The sequence below is a fragment of the Abramis brama genome (assembly GCF_963993115.1).
Source record: "Abramis brama genome assembly, chromosome: 4".
NCBI lineage: Eukaryota > Metazoa > Chordata > Actinopteri > Cypriniformes > Leuciscidae > Abramis > Abramis brama.
The window spans coordinates 49,617,723-49,637,333 of NC_139966.1; the positions used below are offsets into that span (position 1 = coordinate 49,617,723).

General features: G+C 38.3%; 2 protein-coding genes across 2 annotated transcripts in view; both read left to right on the forward strand.

Moving 5' to 3' along the window:
* Nucleotides 1–4,958: 4,958 nt before the first annotated feature.
* On the forward strand, nucleotides 4,959–14,853 carry LOC311082229 (scavenger receptor cysteine-rich type 1 protein M130-like; the record flags this gene model as incomplete). The annotated part of the gene is made up of 17 exons (XM_084112962.1): nucleotides 4,959–5,169; nucleotides 5,684–5,980; nucleotides 6,147–6,461; nucleotides 8,246–8,560; nucleotides 8,666–8,980; nucleotides 9,069–9,392; nucleotides 9,469–9,786; nucleotides 11,934–12,236; nucleotides 12,436–12,513; nucleotides 12,709–13,023; nucleotides 13,137–13,337; nucleotides 13,434–13,529; nucleotides 13,741–13,800; nucleotides 13,982–14,050; nucleotides 14,153–14,221; nucleotides 14,375–14,425; nucleotides 14,804–14,853. 17 exons carry the CDS (start codon nucleotides 4,959–4,961, stop codon nucleotides 14,851–14,853), a joined length of 3,387 nt encoding a protein of 1,128 aa, XP_083969088.1.
* A 1,836-nt stretch (nucleotides 14,854–16,689) lies between these two features.
* The window catches only part of LOC311082232 (scavenger receptor cysteine-rich type 1 protein M130-like), a gene marked incomplete at both ends in the record, with an annotated part of 12,534 nt that continues 9,612 nt past the window's right edge, over nucleotides 16,690–19,611 (forward strand). The window contains 3 exons of the mRNA XM_084112965.1: nucleotides 16,690–16,743; nucleotides 18,752–18,799; nucleotides 19,101–19,242. Coding sequence (XP_083969091.1) covers nucleotides 16,690–16,743; nucleotides 18,752–18,799; nucleotides 19,101–19,242 — 244 coding nt within the window. The remainder of the gene's footprint in view (nucleotides 16,744–18,751; nucleotides 18,800–19,100; nucleotides 19,243–19,611) is intronic.

Consider the following 19,611-nt stretch of genomic DNA (forward strand, 5'->3'; position numbering starts at 1 on the left):
CCCGGCGCAATGCGGCGTCAAGTGTAAAACATTACTCATTAAGAGAATTGGGAAGACCCTTTTACACCATGGACCGGTTGCATCGACCATTTTTCCCGTTGTTAAACTAGCAAAAGTGGGTTCGGACACACACTAAGTGCGCTTGCGCCATGCACTTTAGACCATGCGCTTAGATCCTTAAAAAAGGGCCCTATTTGTAGCCTATTATATTCTTGTTAATACTGCTGTGAGTGTGTTTCTAATACAGCGACTATGACAGTAAAGTTGACATATTTCTCTCTTCTGACCGCCATTATCAATCTCTCTCTAATTTTTTACTCTTTTTGAAAGTTGCGAAAAAGCAGTTGTGGCGTTTTTCACAAGCACAAAACACACGGACAGCAGCACGAGGATGAGCGAATGCTCATTCCATGAACTCACAACAGAAGTCAAACACTGAATGAATGACACACAGCATGAATGTCCGAATCCCGACACAGAAGCGATACCAAACATGACATGAGTGCTGAGCAAAAGGCAAAGACAAGAAAATACAGGAGTGTCAGGCTCTATCACAAAACCAAGAACAATATAAACCAAAGAGACAGAACCGTTATTTACTCCCATTTAGCCACTTGTTAGCAACAGCATTTTAAAAGACAAAAGCTTTTTTTTTTTAAATCACAAGAGCATATTACTGATGTATTTTATATTGTTAAATAAAACGTGAAAATATCTTGAGCTTGTTTTAACCACAGGCCTTATTTCAAGCATTTAACCAGAAACATATTTAAAAAAAAAAAAAACATTGACTTAATATGTTTCTGGGTTTTGGCCATAGACTGTAAAAAAATATGGACGTAGTGTCCGTGACGTCACCCGTAGGTTTTGGCCTACAAAAATACATCATCCCTTCACCACTCTATAGGGGAGACCGGGGACAGTTGCAACACTTTTTGCATTTCTCTCAGTTACTCAGAGACTATTTGGACTAGACCAACCAAATTTGTATATATTAAACTTGCATCTGTCTGCTAATTACCCATACCATTTAAAGATGATTATATGACATATCGTTCACAGTATTTATTTGAATGGAAGAAGTCAGATGTTGCAACTGACCCCGACCCAGGGAACAGTAGCAACACAACCATGGGACGGTTGCAACACATTAAAAATACCTTAAATTTCTCTAATTAATTTTAGCTTTTTGTCTCAATGAGCATATAATTCTGAAAATATTAACTGTTTTAGGCCTACTATAATATTATAGTATTATTTTATTTCAATAATATTATTGTAGCCTATAAGTTATTTATTTAGTCATATTTATCAAATAACAGTTATTGAGGTTTTTTTTTGTTTATGTGTAGAACATAGTCCTACATAGATTCAGTGTGCAGGTGTTACAGATGCTATTCAATCTCTCCATATTTCAGTGTTAGACACGAAGAATTGAACAATTTGCAATGCAACAAACCTTTATTAAACATGCAATTTATAACTTGTTGCAGCCGTCCCCAAACCTATCAGCCATGACAGAACATCATATTCCTGCTAGACACACTGACTTTGACACATGCTAACCATGTCACTTAGAAGTCAACAGAACAATAATTCAAACTAAGTAAGTTTTGATTAATTCATACAAAATGTCAGGAACAGTATGACAAAAATATATCTCATGAAAAAATGTACTTTCATACCTCCAAAACAAGTTTTGTTCAATAAATGCAGCAGCAGATGTTGAATATGTCTTCTGTCTTCTTAGTGGGGGGAGGGTCTAACTGTGCATGTACAGTATGAGTGTCATCACTCTAGCTTGTTTCTGATTGGAGAAAAATTACATGTTGGGGACAACCATCCCCATGTTGCAACTGTCCCTGGTCTCCCCCTACAAGTGCGCTTTAGTAATGAAGCACACAGGCTCACTCTGCTGGACACAAAATGAAGAGGGTTTTTGTGGGCCATTTGAAACAAACCACTTTGGTGCAATATGAGAAAGTGATGAGATGTTTCACAAATATACATTTTAAGGAGATTGTCTTTTCTGCCTCTTTTTAACTTAAAAAAAATGCTATTTGGCAATGGTATTTAAATTAAATAGTTTAGTTTATTACGTGTTAATATCATGCTAACATAATATCACAGTTATTTATCAGTGCTTTTATCTCTTCTCTGCAGGTGTTGGGCTTTGATGCTGTAAATAAACTGGAGAGTTTCCTGTCTCCTGTAAGTCAAGTGTGTGTGTGTGTGTGTGTGTGTGTGTGTGTGTGTGTGTGTGTGTGTGTGTGTGTATTTCTGCATCCCCTCAGTCTTGATGGGTGGGGAGGAGGAGGAGTTCACAGTTATATATATATATATGGAGAAAGTCATAAAAGCCTGGTCTGATTTGTCACTGAAGTTGTTTGATGATTTCCTCTGTTCTGTCTAATAAGGTAACAGCGAGTGTGATTGGAGGGTTTTGAACCTCTTTCTCTCTCATTAAGGGGGCTGAGAGAGGACGCCTGTACTTCTGTATCATCAGTGCGGAGAAGCTTGTACTGGATGTTGAATTAATCAAGCAGAGAGAGATGGAGAGATGCCTGACACTCATTTTACTGTCTTCAGTTATAATACTCATCACAGCTGGTAAGTACACATGATTTTTTTTTTTTTTAAATGATGGGTTAAATGCTATGTTATTTAAGATCTTAAAATTAAACTATACTGTAATGTGTTTTTTTAGATGCCCGTGTAATCACATCGTCACAATATATTGAATGTGCTCCTGTGTTTAACAGGCAGTTTATCTCTTTCTCTTTCTCTCTCTGTCAATTTATAAAGAGCTATAAATAAGTTTTACATGAGTGTCTTCTTTTTTATTCAATATAATATATCATTATCAAAACAATATTAATGTTTATTAATTGAAACCCTAAGAGGTCATTATTGTAGTTTTTTTGTCTTGTTGTCTTTTGATTGCAATTAAATTTGTCATGTGATATCAACATTGTAAATGTTGTCTCAATCTTCTGTTATCTAAAAAATCATACATTGATCACCTTTTCTCTGGTTGAAAACGATTTAATCGCCATGCGTCAAACATTATTCTATAACCATGCAGGCATCTCTGTCCCTCGAGTTGAGTGGCCGTAAAATTGATCACACATTTGGAGTTCTGATTTGATAAACATTGATTTGGAAATATTAGTGACAGACATGTTAGCTTGAGCAAGTCCCATTAACATTTTCATAAAAAAAGAAAAACAATCACTCATTCATAATCCAGCAGGATAAATGCTGTATGATGTTATGTCAAGAAGTTGTGATCATGACAATCAAGACAACAACAAACAAGGCCTTTTATAGGGTTACAATGTTTAGTGTCTTAAACAATGCCAAGACCTCAGCTACAGAAGAACTATATAGAGGGAAAATATATATTAAAAAAATACAATATAGTTTAAGCTCAATCAACATAATTTTGTTATCAAAATTAACATAAATCAACGTAAACTTTACTGTCTTAATAATATAGAAACAAGACGTAAACAAATATGTGTTAACATGATTATAGTGTGGAAAAAAATTATTACTAACCTTTTCTGGGCAAAGTTATTTCCAGTTTTAAACTTTGTTTCCATGACAACATAATGGTATAAACCCAGTAATTGTTTTTACTTCTTAACAGCTGAAACAATAATGCATTTTAGGATAATTGATTTATAAAATTATAATATTTAAACCCTAATTTTCTTTTTAATAAAAGGGAGTCAGCATAATTATTTTTTTTGTTAAACATATCTATGATGTTGATTGAGCTAAACTTGTATTGAACTCTGAATATTCATTTTAAATATTCAGACGTATGTGTCCCATTTTCCCAGTTGACCCACTTTGTAATGCTGTAAATTGAACTCTCATCCCTTCATCTTTCATCTCTCATTTGTTACTGCTTAATATTTAGACAGTGTGAATGTGAGGCTGGTTGGTGGTCACAGTCGCTGTGCTGGTACAGTGGAGGTTCTTCATAGAGGTCAGTGGGGAACAGTGTGTGATGATTACTGGGATTCGGCTGATGCTGCAGTGGTGTGTAGAGAGCTGGACTGTGGAGAACCTGTAGATGCTCTGAGTGATGCTCATTTTGGACCAGGATCAGGACCAATCTGGTTGAGTGGTGTCACGTGTACTGGATCAGAGTCAACACTGAAGAACTGTGGATCATTTGGATGGGGTCAAAGCAACTGTGATCATAGTAGAGATGCTGGAGTCATTTGCTCAGGTAAAGTATTTTACATTAAAATTCATATGCACTTCCTGATTGGCTTCTAATTTTTAAAGAATATTCAGGGTATTCTAATTTATATTTGTTATGTTTTTATTTTGTGTTTTTACTTTATTCATTATAAGACTAAAAATAAAATGGCTTTGATGTACAAATCATTATCTTGAAGCCCCATAAATAAGCCATGCTTTTGTTGATCTGTGTTGTCTTATTTAGAAGTCCGACTGGTTGGAGGTTCTCGCTGCTCTGGGAGGTTAGAGATACTTGATGATCAGATGTGGGTTTCAGTGTGTGACGCTGCCTTTGACCAGCAGGATGCAGAGGTTGTGTGTAGAGAGCTGGACTGTGGGGCTCCTGTACAGGTGCTGGGAGAAGATGCTTTTGGCAAAGGAGACGCTCAGATGTGGACACAAGAGATTCAGTGCAGAGGAAATGAGTCTCAGATTCACTTCTGTCCAACATCACCGTTAGATGAAAACAACTGTTCTCATGAGCACAACATTGGTTTGCTGTGTGCTGGTAACAGTTCAAATTACAACAAAGCACATTTCATTTCATTTTATTATAACAATTTAAATTTACAATAGCCTTTTCTCTTACATTCATAGACATAATAAATGTGAGGCTGGTAAATGGCAGCAGTCGCTGTGCTGGTAGAGTGGAGGTTCTTCATAGAGGTCAGTGGGGAACAGTGTGTGGAGCTGGTTGGGATATGGCTGATGCTGCAGTGGTGTGTAGAGAGCTGGACTGTGGAGAACCTGTAGATGCTCTGGGTGATGCTCATTTTGGACTGGGATCAAAACCTATTTTGATGAAAAATGCAATGTGTACTGGATCAGAGTCTACACTTAAGAAATGTGGATTCATACAACCAACTGATCTTAATGTGTGTCTTGATAAGAGCGCTCAAGTCATTTGTTCAGGTAAGCTAAAGCTAAAAATCCTGTCTTGATGTACAAAACAATTGCACCAAAAGCAGTCATAATTTCATTTTTTGTGACCATTTTCCAGCTTCTTTTTGACAGCACAAACTGTTAAGGTCAGACTGAAATAATCAGAGACCTTGTTAAAAATAACATTTAGAAGCTTGTTTCTAACTTGCTTCTAACATTCTAATGTAATTCCCTGATATGATTCATTCATAAACATTGTTGACATGAAAATGTTGAAATGTGGGCAGTCATGTAATGCATTTACAGTAACAATAACTATTCACTGTTTTGTATATGAGCTGTTTTTGTAGGTTACTTTCAAGTCCTTTTGGACTAGGAAAAAGTTTTGCTGACATTTATAATATGTTTTCATAATATATATTTTATTTCAGAAGATAAAGGAAAATATGATTTCTCGTTGATTGATATATTGATTATATGACTGACTCATTATTGAAGTTCTTTAACTTTAATTTTTTTTTTTTTTCCTGTGTTGTTCTTTCAGAAGTCCGGCTGGTTGGAGGTTCTCGCTGCTCTGGGAGGTTAGAGATACTTGATGATCAGTCGTGGGTTTCAGTGTGTGACGCTGCCTTTGACCAGCAGGATGCAGAGGTTGTGTGTAGAGAGCTGGACTGTGGGGCTCCTGTACAGGTGCTGGGAGAACATGCTTTTGGCAAAGGAGACGCTCAGATGTGGACACAAGAGATTCAGTGCAGAGGAAATGAGTCTCAGATTCACCTCTGTCCAACATCACCATCACATGAAAACAACTGTTCACATGAAAATGATGTTGGACTGGTGTGTGCAGGTTTGAGCCTTTTTTAAATAAACTGAAATCATATTTAATGTTCCCAAATTCTATAGTAAATATTAGTAAATTTTATCATAGTTTTTTCTCTTATTGTGAGGCTTTTTTCCTCATTTCCTTTTGTCCATATGTCTTCACTCCCTCTTTATTTATTTTATAGACAATTTGAGAGTAAGGCTGGTAAATGGTAGCAGTCGCTGTGCTGGTAGAGTGGAGGTTCTTCATAGAGGTCAGTGGGGAACAGTGTGTGATGTTGGCTGGGATATGGCTGATGCTGCAGTGGTGTGTAGAGAGCTGGACTGTGGAGAACCTGTAGATGCTCTTGGTGATGCTCATTTTGGACCAGGATCAGGACCAATCTGGACAAATCGCAAGATATGTTTAGGATCAGAATCTACACTGAAGAACTGTGGAACAGTAAATTGGGGTTTTTATAACTGTGATCATACTAAATATGCAGGAGTAATCTGCTCAGGTAAACTGCTCCAAACCCTGCACTGTTTTTACATCACTGATAATTCAACTGCCTTAAAGGGAAAGTTCAAACAAAAATGAAAAATCAGTCATCATTTACTTTGTGTCTTTTCAAAACTCTATGACTTTGTTCTGTAGAGCACACAATGTTTTTTTTTTCTTTTTCTTATTTTACTCTCATTATATTGAAAAGAGTACCAGGATATTCTGTAAAATTCCCCTTTTATGTTCCATAAAAAAGAAAGTCAGATGATATGGATTGACATGAGAAATTGAGTAATTTGACTATTTTATTCCTTTCACATTAATAAGTGGTGCTTTATGGTAGAACAATAATGACAAGAATTACACACCTTTAGATAAACAAAATAGAAACGTTTCTTATCTCTTGCTACTTCAGGTGTCAGGCTTATTGGAAACTCAAGTTGCTCTGGGAAGTTAGAGATACTTGATGATCAGTCGTGGGTTTCAGTGTGTGACGCTGCCTTTGACCAGGAGGATGCAGAGGTTGTGTGTAGAGAGCTGGACTGTGGGGCTCCTGTACAGGTGCTGGGAGAAGATGCTTTTGGCAAAGGAGACGCTCAGATGTGGACACAAGAGATTCAGTGCAGAGGAAATGAGTCTCAGATTCACCTCTGTCCAACATCCTTACACAAAAACAGCTGTTCACATGATCATTACCAGGGGCTGATCTGTGCTGGTGAGTTAAAATAATATAGTAATATCATACCTTTTACTAATAGGGCGCATCTCAGTCAGCTTCATATTTCACAGTCAGAACACTGACCAAGGATCCAGCCATTTTAAGGTCTGTCTCAATCACAAAATCCTTCAAGTTCACTGGAATGTTCACTCCCTAAAAATCCCACAATGCACTCCAAAAACTAGATGCTCACTACATTCCCCTTAATGGAAATTCTGTTAGGTTCAAAACAAATCGCACAAACCAACACAATATCATCATGACATGTGATAGAAGATTTGAAAAGAAAAATCATTATTTAATTATATGTCAGTATAAACATCAGTAGATAGGTAGTGAACAGTGTAGTAATTGTTTATAATTATAATTTGGCTAAAATGTTTCATATATATATATATATATATATATATATATATATATATATAACAACAATCAAAGTATATTTCATAACATATTTTAAACAGCATAAAAAATGTCTGAAAGATGTTGTGTGTTGTTAAAATACCAGTGGTGAAATTTTATGACACAAGCACCTATCACCGTGAATTGAAAAATCAGTGTCTAAATGTGTAGTGAGCCAGTGTGCTTTACCAGTGCACCTACAGTCTCTATCTGTATTTTTCTGTCACTTAGATGAAAAGAATGTGAGGCTGGTTGGTGGCAGCAGTCGCTGTGCTGGTAGGGTGGAGGTTCTTCATAGAGGTCAGTGGGGAACAGTGTGTGATCTTGGCTGGGATATGACTGAAGCTGCAGTGGTGTGTAGAGAGCTGGACTGTGGAGAACCTGTAGATGCTCTGAGTGATGCTCATTTTGGACAAGGATCAGGACCAATCTGGATGACTATTGTGTTATGTGCTGGATCAGAGTCTACACTGAAGAACTGTGGGTCAACAGGATGGGGCGTACATGACTGTACTCACAATTATGATGCCGGTGTCATCTGTTCGGGTGAATAATTTAACTGATTGACCATTAATTTGTTGTGACATAAATAATATTTTTTTTGGAAAACTGTTTATATGTTTATTGTATTTAACTATCAAGCATTTGTCTTTGTCTGCTGTGCACTGTCATATTAACAGGTCATCAAGCTTTCAGACTCGTTAATGGATCTCACCTGTGCTCTGGGAGGTTAGAGATACTTGATGATCAGTCGTGGGTCTCAGTGTGTGACGCTGCCTTTGACCAGCAGGATGCAGAGGTTTTGTGTAGAGAGCTGGACTGTGGGGCTCCTGTACAGGTGCTGGGAGAAGATGCTTTTGGAAAAGGAGACGCTCAGATGTGGATACAAGAGATTCAGTGCAGAGGAAATGAGTCTTATATATCTTTCTGTCCAACATCATCTTCTCTCAAATACAACTGTACCCATGAGAATGACATTGGACTGTTATGTTCTGGTAATGAAGCAGAAAGATTTCAACTTATTGAGATAATCACAAAGAAGCTTTTTTAAACATTTATTTGAATATACTGTTTAACTAAACTCTCTGTTCTTTGTCCAGGTTACACTGACCTCAGACTGGTCAACGGTCCTGACGTCTGTTCTGGTCGAGTTGAACGTCAGTACTTCAGTAAATGGGGCACAGTGTGTGATGCATGCTGGGATATGAGAGCTGCCAGTGTGCTCTGTAGACAGCTGAATTGTGGGATTGCTGTGTCTGTTGTGGGATCAGACTGGTTTGGAGAGGGAAGTGGTGAAATCTGGGCTGATGTGTTTGATTGTGACGGGAATGAAACAAAACTCTCAGAATGTTCCATCTCTTCATGGAGTCGAGCTGAATGTTCTTATAGACGAGATGTTGGAGTAATTTGCTCTAGTGAGGGGATTTTATTTAAGAAAAACAGTTATAAATTACCTATATAAATCTTGCAATGACTTAATTAAATGCCACATCTTTCACTCAGATTCCTCTCTGGCTGTTCATGATGGTCTGGTGCGGTTGTCTGGAGAGAGACAGTGTGAGGGGGAGCTGGAAGTTTCCATCCATCAGGTCTGGAGGAGAGTTCTGCTGGACTCTTGGAGTCTCACTGAATCCTCTGTGGTCTGCAGACAGCTGGGCTGTGGCTCTGTGCTGAACTTCTCCGGCTCCTCTTCATCCAGTCCTGAACACAGTCATGAGTGTGTGACGGGCTTCCAGTGCTCTGGGAGTGAAGCTCATCTGGGGAACTGCAGCTCTCCACAAACTCTCAACTGCAGCTCCACACAACAGCTGTCAATCACCTGCCTTGGTGAGAACAACAACATCTGGGCAGATTCTTCAGTTGTTAGTGATCAATAATGTGTTTTTCTCTCTCTGAATATCAGGTCGCGGGTCCATCAGGCTGGTGGGTTCTGGGGGAGACTGTGCAGGGAGGCTGGAGGTTTTTCACAGCGGCTCATGGGGGACAGTGTGTGATGACTCCTGGGATATTAAAGATGCCCATGTGGTGTGCAGACAGCTGCAGTGTGGAGTGGCCCTCAGTAACCAGCAGGTACCAGCCTGGTTTGGTCCTGGTTCTGGACCCATATGGCTGGATGAGGTGGAGTGTGAGGGGAATGAGACGTCCCTGTGGAACTGCTCTTCTCCAGGCTGGGGGAAACATAACTGTCAACACAAGGAGGATGTAGGAGTCGTGTGCTCAGGTAAACATTTCAGTGTTGTGAAAAATTGTTATTCAGTTATTCATTTAAATCTAAAATATCTTTTGGGAATATCTAAAAATTTTCAGTTACACATACTGGGGTTCTACAGTGAAACTGAAACTGTGGTTTGAGACCACAATAATTTATTAGTATGGTGTAGTTTATTAGGAGACTCCTTTTGCAGCATCAATTTGTCTTGGGAATGACAGATATAAGTCCTTTATAGTGGCCAGATGTGGTCACAAGTCTTGCTGTGTGTAGCATTATTATGCTGATACACGGCACAATGTGCTTCAGGGTACAATGCTTGAACCATTAGGTGCACATGGTTCTCCAGAATGGTTTGGTAGTCTTTGGCAGTGACGTGCCTGTAAGAATTGATAAATTAGGAAATTCCAGACAGTCTGTTTCGGGGGATGACCAGACCCTGAGAGGACAAAAGGACCTCTCTGGAGATTACCATTTGAAATGGCCCCCTCATGCACCATCAAGACGAAAGTCTCACCTCCGAGTCATCCGAATCTACATCTCTATCCCTCTCCCCTCACCCCCTCTCTCTCATGCTCAGATGATCACCTGAAGATCACCCAAGAAAATGTATAGTTTAATGTTGAATGATTATCACAGAGTATTTTCATGTTTGGTATCATTTAAAATGTCTGGTACATCTGGTAAAATGACTGGTACAAATGTCCTATTTCCAAATAAGTGAAACAAAAGGTAATAAGGTTCTTGAAAGTATATGGATAACTAGCACACAAGGAGGGGTTGGCATCTAGACAAATGGTCTCCCTACACCCAGAGGTGCTACCTCTGAATGCAAATTTCTTTTGTTAGCACGTTTCCATGTGAAAGAGGTCTGACTATTTAATGAAATGCAGCAGGGAGATCGGGCCTTTTCTGTACTTCAGATTGGTCCGTGCGGCTGAGAGTGAGATCTCTCAGCCTCATGTAATTCTTAAAGTTGGGTTTGCATCTTCTCTCTATTCCAAAGGATTTGATGTTTTGTATCGATTATCTTTGAATTGATTATGAAATTGGCATGATAAATTTACCTGACATAATAAATTGTTATATTTGATTATTCTAACTGACTTTGATATTATTTTCATTGAAGAGTTAAACTGAATAGTCAAACATTCACTCAATGGTCCACAGATATCATTAAAACCTTTTCATTTATGGAGTCAGATTAAATAAACGAGTAAATATATGATGAATATATTGCATTTAATCACAAAATACTTTGCCTCGAGAAAAGGACAGTAACACGTGATAACCTTCCCCGTGTATTGGCGAACCGAGATTGGACCAATATAGCGGGCCTTACATGCCCATCAAGCACAGTAGGGAATGCCATGATATTGCATCCACCTCTGTGCTTTACTGTGGGAACGCAACAGTCCGGGTGTTAAGCCTCTTTAGGGCTTCTCCACACTGTAACATGTTTCACATTGTCCACAGTCCAATGATGAAACTGACATTTGGCATTGTCACGAGTGACCAAAGGTTTGGCTATAGCAGCCCGACCATGTGTTCCATGTGGAGCTCCCGACTAACAGTTTAGTTGGAAACAGGAGAGTTGAGGTGCGGATTTAATTCTGCGGTGAGTTGGGCAGCTGTGGTTTTATGTTTTTTTGTTACAATCCGGGTTAGTACCTGGATATCCTCATAGTAGCTTCCTCATGTGTCGACAGTTAATCCTGTTGGATGCTGTTCGTCCTACATGGTGGTATGCCGACATTACCCTGGATACTATAGCTCTCGATACACCACAAAGACTTGTTGTTCTAATCACAGATGAGCCAGCGAGATGCGCACCAACAATTTGTCCTCTTTTGAACTCTGATATGTCTCCCATTATGTTGTGTGGATTGCAATATTGTATGTACAGCTGTGCTGTTGCTCTGCTAATTCAACCTTCTCACATTCTGCTCTTGCTGATGGAATGTAAAATCAGTGAAGATTGGCCACCAGATATATAAACATATAGGCATATATAGGCATTAAACCTCCAACACTTTATTGGCCAGTGTTTCAGTTTCATTGTCCAACCTCTGTATATATGTAATGTTACCTGTATGTGTTTGTGGTTGAAATGAATGGGGTTGGATGAAATCAGAGGTTGTGTTCATGTTGCCATCTAGAGTTTAAAGAGATCAGGTTAACTGAGGGCTGTGAAGGGAATGTGGAGGTTTTCTACAATGGATCCTGGGGTAATGTGTGCTGGAACCAGATGAACACAGACACAGTGAGTCTGATCTGTCAAGAGCTAAACTGTGGAAGATCTGGTGTTGTGTCTGATTCTACACCAAGACTGGAATCAGCTCGTAACTGGCTGGATAAAGTGAAATGTCGACCACATGATTCCAATCTGTGGCAGTGTCCATCTTCACCCTGGGGACAGAACTACTGTAATAATAATGAAGTGGCCAAAATCACCTGCTCAGGTGAGATTATGTTTAAATAATGTAAGATGGTCAGTAGTTATGTTTCTTTAAACACGTTTGTATATAATGTGGTGAATAAACTGTTTCTGAAAGACTAAACTAACTTGATGGACAGAGCCACAATCATTTATGAGGCTTAAATTTTGTTTTCACATTGATATGTTTCACTGAGAGAAGTTCTCTTAATATTTAATCTCAGAGGATGAAAGTCGTGAGTCTCCTCTCAGTCGTCTGACATGTTCTACCTCTCCATCTCCTCACCAGAGACAGTGTTCAAGTAAGATTTTTAAATTAAGACTGTTTTCCATTAAAATGTGCATTTAAACAATTTATTTACATTTAAAAATCATAATCAAGTTTATAAATGTAATCCACTAATAATACATTTAAAGCTGTCTTAGTTAAGCTTCCATGTGTTTTGTTGTGAATGGTATGCTGAAGCTGGTCAGTGATGTTGCTGTGTGTGATTTAGATCATGTTCCTCTCAGACTGAGTGGAGGTTTGGGCCGGTGCTCTGGGAGGCTGGAGGTGTATCATAACGCTGTGTGGGGTTCAGTCTGTGCTGATCTGTGGGACATCAGCGATGCTCAGGTGGTCTGCAGGCAGCTGGGTTGTGGAGCAGCACTGAGGGCTGATGGGAATTCAGTCTTTGGTGCTGGTGAAGGTGTTGTGTGGCTGAACAGAGTCGAGTGCAGAGGGAATGAGATTCACCTGTGGGACTGTCCTCTCTCCCTGAAGAACCACACTGACTGCTCCCACAAAGAGCACGCTGGACTCACCTGTGCAAGTCAGAGCAAAACACTGAGCAATATTAGTCAAATTATTTTACATAAGTTTAATGCTAAAACTAATACTTTGCAAATACTTTGTGAACTTGCATGATTTTGTCTGTTTTGCCAGATTTGTCAGTGTCCACTACTCCTGCCACAACAACATCAGCTTCTCCTCCAGTTTCTCAGACAGTGCGCTCAACATCAGTCACTCCTCCACAAACTCCTCCAGTGTCTCTCTCTGTGCTTGTGGTTGTACTGGGAGTTTTACTCTTACTGCTCTTAGTGCCACTGCTTATACTGATTCAGCAGAACAGAGTGATGAGGAGAGGTAGGAGAAATCCAGAGACTGTCATATTGTCTTGTTCAGTTTGTGATCAGTCATGTGTTGTGAACTGACAGCAGGTTTGTCTGTCTACACTCACAGCTCTCTCTAAGAGGAGACACAGGACGACGACTGAGGCCGTTTATGAGGAGATTCATCACAGACCCAGTAATAGACAGATTTTCTTCACTCAGAGGGGTGAGTAAATGTCATAGAGTCTGATTTTAGGAGATGATAATCACTTTATTCATAGCGGAGAGTAGAGTTAATCACATAGATCCATTTGAGGGACTTTTGTATGTTATCTGAAATTATACAGTGTTAGTGTTGAGATTCAAAGGAAGTGGAGATTTTGGCTGATTTTCGATTGTGAACGTGTGTGTCCGATGAATCTACTTCTCCATAATAGGAAGTGTCCTTTCAGAAGAACAGCATTCTGGGTATGAAGATGCTGATGAGCTTCTTTCAGGTTAGAGGACTCAAATATAAATCAATATAACTCAAATCTTATCTTCTACATACAGAAATGAATGAATGTTACAGTAAATTAATTAAAAACATTCACTTACCAGGTTACTAAGTTTAAATTATATAAACCATTCAGCATCATGTAATAATTCAGATAATTCTTTCATCTACTCTTTTTAAAGCAAATTCTGCAGGAGGAGCCACACCTGACTACTATAATGACATCACCACCACTGAAGGGTCAAATAAAGGTCAGTGACTTTAACTGATTTCACTAAATTAAATGAACTATTGGGCCTCTGAATAGTTAAAGCAGTTTTTGTTTATTTCCTCCTTGCTGTTAACTCATTTAGAAGAGCAGCAAATCACACCTGAGAATTATGATGATATAATCACTGTTGGACTGAGATCTCGTGATACAGGTTTATTTCTTATTATCATTTACAGGTTTTAACAATATAGATTTATATGCATAATTATACATTTGCACTGTTTCAAAATCCCAAATTGTGCACATTTAATGGATGCATTTAATTTTTCATTATTTTGTTTATTTGTCTCTTTTGATTTGCCAGAAAATTATGATGATGTCATCATTGTACGACAATTCTCCAAGGATAAAGCAGGTGTGGGATTCAAATCACTCTCTCAAATTAAATTTTTTTTTTCTTTGTTTATTTATTTGATTGTCTTATTGTCAAATTATAGTGGCATTTATACTCATGTAATTAATAATAGAAACATTTATATTAGAGGGTGTTCAGGAGGAGTATGATGATGTGAAGAATATCAGGGAATATATGAGTAACATGTTTGGTACGTTACTGACACCTTTTTACCTTATACTGAACGTTTACGTTTAGTTTTTTATAATCACTTTTAAATATAAATTTCTGCGATCATGATAGTTCATTTAACTTGACTGCCAATTTTGATGTGTTCATTTGTAATGCTTTTTAAAGCATATATTGATAAATTATTTTGCTCTTGTTTTCTACCAACAGACTATGATGATGTGGGGGAGGAGCCAGGAAAACAGGGAGGGACTTTATAACTGAAACCACAATCACTGCATCAAATCTTTTAAAGCATTTAAGTTTTCTGCAGAGTTTAAGTGTCTTAGATACAAGTTTCCACTGCTGTCCACCAATCTTTTATGTAACATTTTGGATGCTTTAACTTCCACTGCTCCAGTCTTTAATATTTCACAGCATCTTCAACCTATAAAAAATATCATATTTCTTTTGAATGTAGACCCACTGATGGTGGAAATATATATTTAGCTAAAGAACGTTGGAATGTACTTTGGGAAATAAGTTTACAAACAGCAACTGTGATCAAGGATCTTTCCCTCAAAAGAATGTAATGACTCTTTGAACTGAGCAGAAGAGCATGTCGTTCACTTTATGTCCCGCAGAGGGTTTTTTACAGTCAGACATACACAGCATGTACATTTGTACTTGTTCATTTGTTTTATGTACTTGTTTTATATTTGAATCCAATTTTAATGTTTTTATTTTATTTATTAATTTTAATGTTTTCTAATTAGCAATTAAAATCAGACTGGTTATGTGCATGGATATTATGTCATTATTATTATATTGTGAAATTGGGGAATGTTGCAAACTTTTTTTGTACACAAAATGCTAAATTCAATAAAGTTCTATGAAATATTGTAAACTGTTATTCTGTAGCAGTACTTTGATATGTCTCTCTGTCTCAGTATTTGTGGTCAGCAGTTAGTTATCAGTGCTTGTATCTCTTCTCTGCAGGTGTCAGACTTTGGCGCTGTATGTACACTGAAGTGTTTCCCACATTCACTCTCATGACGGCTGGGTGAGTTTATGATGTGTGTGTCTCCTCAGTAAAGTGTCTCTGTAAGGTGGAGGAGGAGTCCCGTTCATCAGCAGTGGGGTTACACTATATTGCCAAAAGTATTGGGGCACCCCTCCAAATCATTGAATTCAGGTGTTCCAATCACTTCCATGGCCACAGTTGTATAAAATCAAGCACCTAGGCATCCAGACTGCTTCTACAAACATTTGTGAAAGAATGGGTCGCTCTCAGGAGCTCAGTGAATTCAAGCATGGTACCGTGGTAGCTTTCCACCTGTGCAATAAGTCCATTTGTGAAATTTCATCACTACTAAATATTCCATGGTCAACTGTTAGTGGTATTATAACAAAGTAGAAGCAATTGGGAACAACAGCAACTCAAGTGGTAGGCCAAGTAAAATCAGAGCGAGGTCAGACGTACAGTGCAGAGAAGTCGCTAACTTTCTGCAGAGTCAATAGCTACAGACCTTGTAACAGAGACAGGTGTGCCAACTGCCACAAAGAGGCCCCAAAGATGTTTCAGACAGTAGCAGCACCACTGCTCTGAATGTACCGGCAGATGGAGGCGTAAAAATGAAGTCAAAAGTTCTGTGTTTATTCCAATAAGTGAAAAAAAATAAAGGTTTTCCAATAGAGTGCAAGTGGTATTTACAGTGAAAATCCCAAAAAGACGAAACAAAAATAAAATAAACTGTTCAAAGTTATTCGCAAACAAACTTTTGGCTATGCCAATAAATTGACCCAAAACAGAGCAACAACTACAAACCAACTCACACTAACAACACTGAGAGGCCCTCTTAAAAAGGCTAAGCCCCTCTTACTTGGACTAAACCATTTAGTGATTAAAGGTAATAAAGAAATTTAAGAAAGACAAAAAAATAGATTTAACAGTAACAAAGAGATAAACTGTTAGAATAATACAAAAATATATAAAAATTGGAAACAAAACAAACTCAATTAATTATTAATGTTTAACAATGTTTAACGAAGGATCAAACAGAACACAAATCTCCCCCACACTGTGCCTTCTATTGGCGGGAAAGAGATCTTCAAAAATGGTGGCAGTTACTGTGACCGGGTTTTGTCTGCTGGTATGGGAAAATGTTCTAGTACGTAAGTATGACAATTTATATTATGCAAGTGGTTAATTGAAAACAACAAACATTTAACATGGTTACTGGTCTTGTTTGATTTCTTAACACAATACATAAATTAACATAGTGAAATTAATGACTCAGTAAATGTTAAACTAAAGAAAAAGGGCATGGTGAGGACAGGAACAACACTAAATACACAATCAGTCACACACACATATCTGTGTTAACTGGTGTTAAAATTTGCGCAAAACAGATAATGTGTTATGTTAGTATGAAAACTGTATGTATGCATGTATCTTCTGAGACCACGGTCATAATAAGAGTCCTTTTACAAAATAAGAGTCTCTAGTCACAGAGCCTCACTGTGACATTTCCCCCTCCCTCTCCAGACACCGCCTGTGGTGTCCTCGAGAGAAAGTCTGCAGAGTAATTTTGTGACCCTGACTTGTGCAGCACCTCAAAATCAAACGGTTGCATGGCCAGAAACCACTGCGAGCATTTGTGTTTTTAATGCGGCCTAACCAGGCCAATGCTCAGTGATCAGTTTCCAACCGGAATTTTCATCCAAGCAAATAATACCTTAAAGAGTCCAGGGCCCACTTAACAGCAAGGCACTCCTTTTCAACAGTGGAATAGTTTACCTCTCTGGGCAGGAGTTTCCTACTGATGTATACAACTGGCTTGAGTTGACCTTGTTCCTCTTGAAGGAGTAGGCTACAGCACCAATGCCATGTTGTGAGGCATCAGTCTGTACTGTGAACAGTTTCCCAAAATCAGGACTCTGAAGAATTGGCTCCTGACATAGTGCGTCCTTTAAGTCTTTAATGTCCCTGACAACCTCTGTAGTCCCATTTAGCCACTTGTTAGCAACAGCATTTTAAAAGACAAGTAAAAGCTTTTAAAAGATCACAAGAGCGTATTACTGATGTATTTTATATTGTTGAATGAAACGTGAAAATATCTTGAGCTTGTGTTAACCACAGGCCTTATTTCAAGCATTTAACCAAAAACCTATTCAAAAAACTCATTGACTTCAGGCTGATGGAACCGAAAGTGCTAAAATGCTCATATGTTTCTGTGTCTACCTGTTTGGCCTACAAAAATACATCATCCCTAGTCTGGCTATCACCAGACCAAGCTCAATCTTTTAAGATTGAACATTGGTCTGGGGATTCTGCTATGTATTTTCAACCATAGACATAATAGAGAGTAGACGCCCTATTGGCCGCTGGGCGCAAGAAATGCGGCCGCCATCTTGAACCGGTCATACTCCTAGTTGCTTAGCAGCAGAAGAAACAAGATGCCGAGCACTGTGCAGCATATTCCTGCTCAAATCGGCCAACCATCGCAAACAGGGCTCTGGGTATTACTTTTCACAAGTAAGATTTAACTTACTATTGGTTGCATTTTGTGAATAGAATATTACCAGAGAGTTGAGAAGGAGCAAGGATCTTTGATATTACTGTACTGAAATTGTAGCCAGCTAGCTAGTCTATGTTTACTGCACCGGCCGGTGAAAATCAGTTCGGTATTCAGTGAGGTATGATTAATTAAATGCGCTGACAGCTCATTGCACCTGCCAAACAGATTACACTGAATGTACACGCGTCAGCGCCAGTAGGCAGTAGCGGTCGATGCGGCGTCTACTCTCTATTATGTCTATGGGTTTACCCAGTCTACATCATCCCTGCACCACTCTATACAAGGGCGCTTAGCAGAAATTAAGCACACAGGCTCACTCTGCTGGAAACAAGATGAACAACAAGCTCACCTTCACTTTGACGATTATGGTTTTTGTGGGCCATTTGAAACAAACAAAGAAAGTGATGAGATGTTTCACACAATACATTTTAAGGAGAATGTCTTTTCTGCCTCCTTTTTATTTTTTTTTAAATTGCTATTTTGCAATAGTATTTAATTTAAAGAGTTGAGTTTATTATGTGTTAATATCATGCTAACATATGTAGCCTATACACTAATATCACAGTTAGTTATCAGAGCTTTTATCTCTTCTCTGCAGGTGTTGGGCTTTGATGCTGTAAATAAACTGGAGAGTTTCCTGTCTCCTGTAAGTCAAGACTCAAGAGTGTGTGTGTGTGTGTGTGTGTGTGTGTGTGTGTGTGTGTGTGTGTGTGTGTGTGTGTGTGTGTGTGTGTGTGTGTGTGTGTGTGTGATTCTGCATCCCCTCAGTCTTGATGGGTGGGGAGGAGGAGTTCATTCACAGTTATATATATATATATATATGGAGAAGATCATAAATGCCTCCTCTGATTTGTCACTGAAGTTGTTTGATGATTTCCTCTGTTCTGTCTAATAAGGTAACAGCGAGTGTGATTGGAGGGTTTTGAACCTCTTTCTCTCTCATTAAGGGGGCTGAGAGAAGACGCCTGTACTTCTGTATCATCAGTGCGGAGAAGCTTGTACTGGATGTTGAATTAATCAAGCAGAGAGAGATGGAGAGATGCCTGACACTCATTTTACTGTCTTTAATTATAATACTCATCACAGCTGGTAAGTACACATGAAATGAAAGAGATTAAGTTGTTTTTAGAAATGAAGGGGTCAGAGGTTTTCTAGGTTTTTTTTCCCACTTAGATTTGGTCTCACTGTAACCAAGATTTTTATTTGTAAAGAACATTATTAATAATATTTCATAAAACAACATTACTTCTGTTGACTGAGTACTGATTTTAAATGAACAATTTTGAATTGTTTTCCTTGAATCATGTGTATTTATTGTACAAGGCAATGACGACATCAGCATAGAAAAAACATGGACAAATACAACATAAGAAAGATACAAATTAAAAACCTGCTTTAATTTTTTCAGGTATACAGTAAAGGTTTAACAGCAGCATTCAAGTAAGAAATGTAATTAAA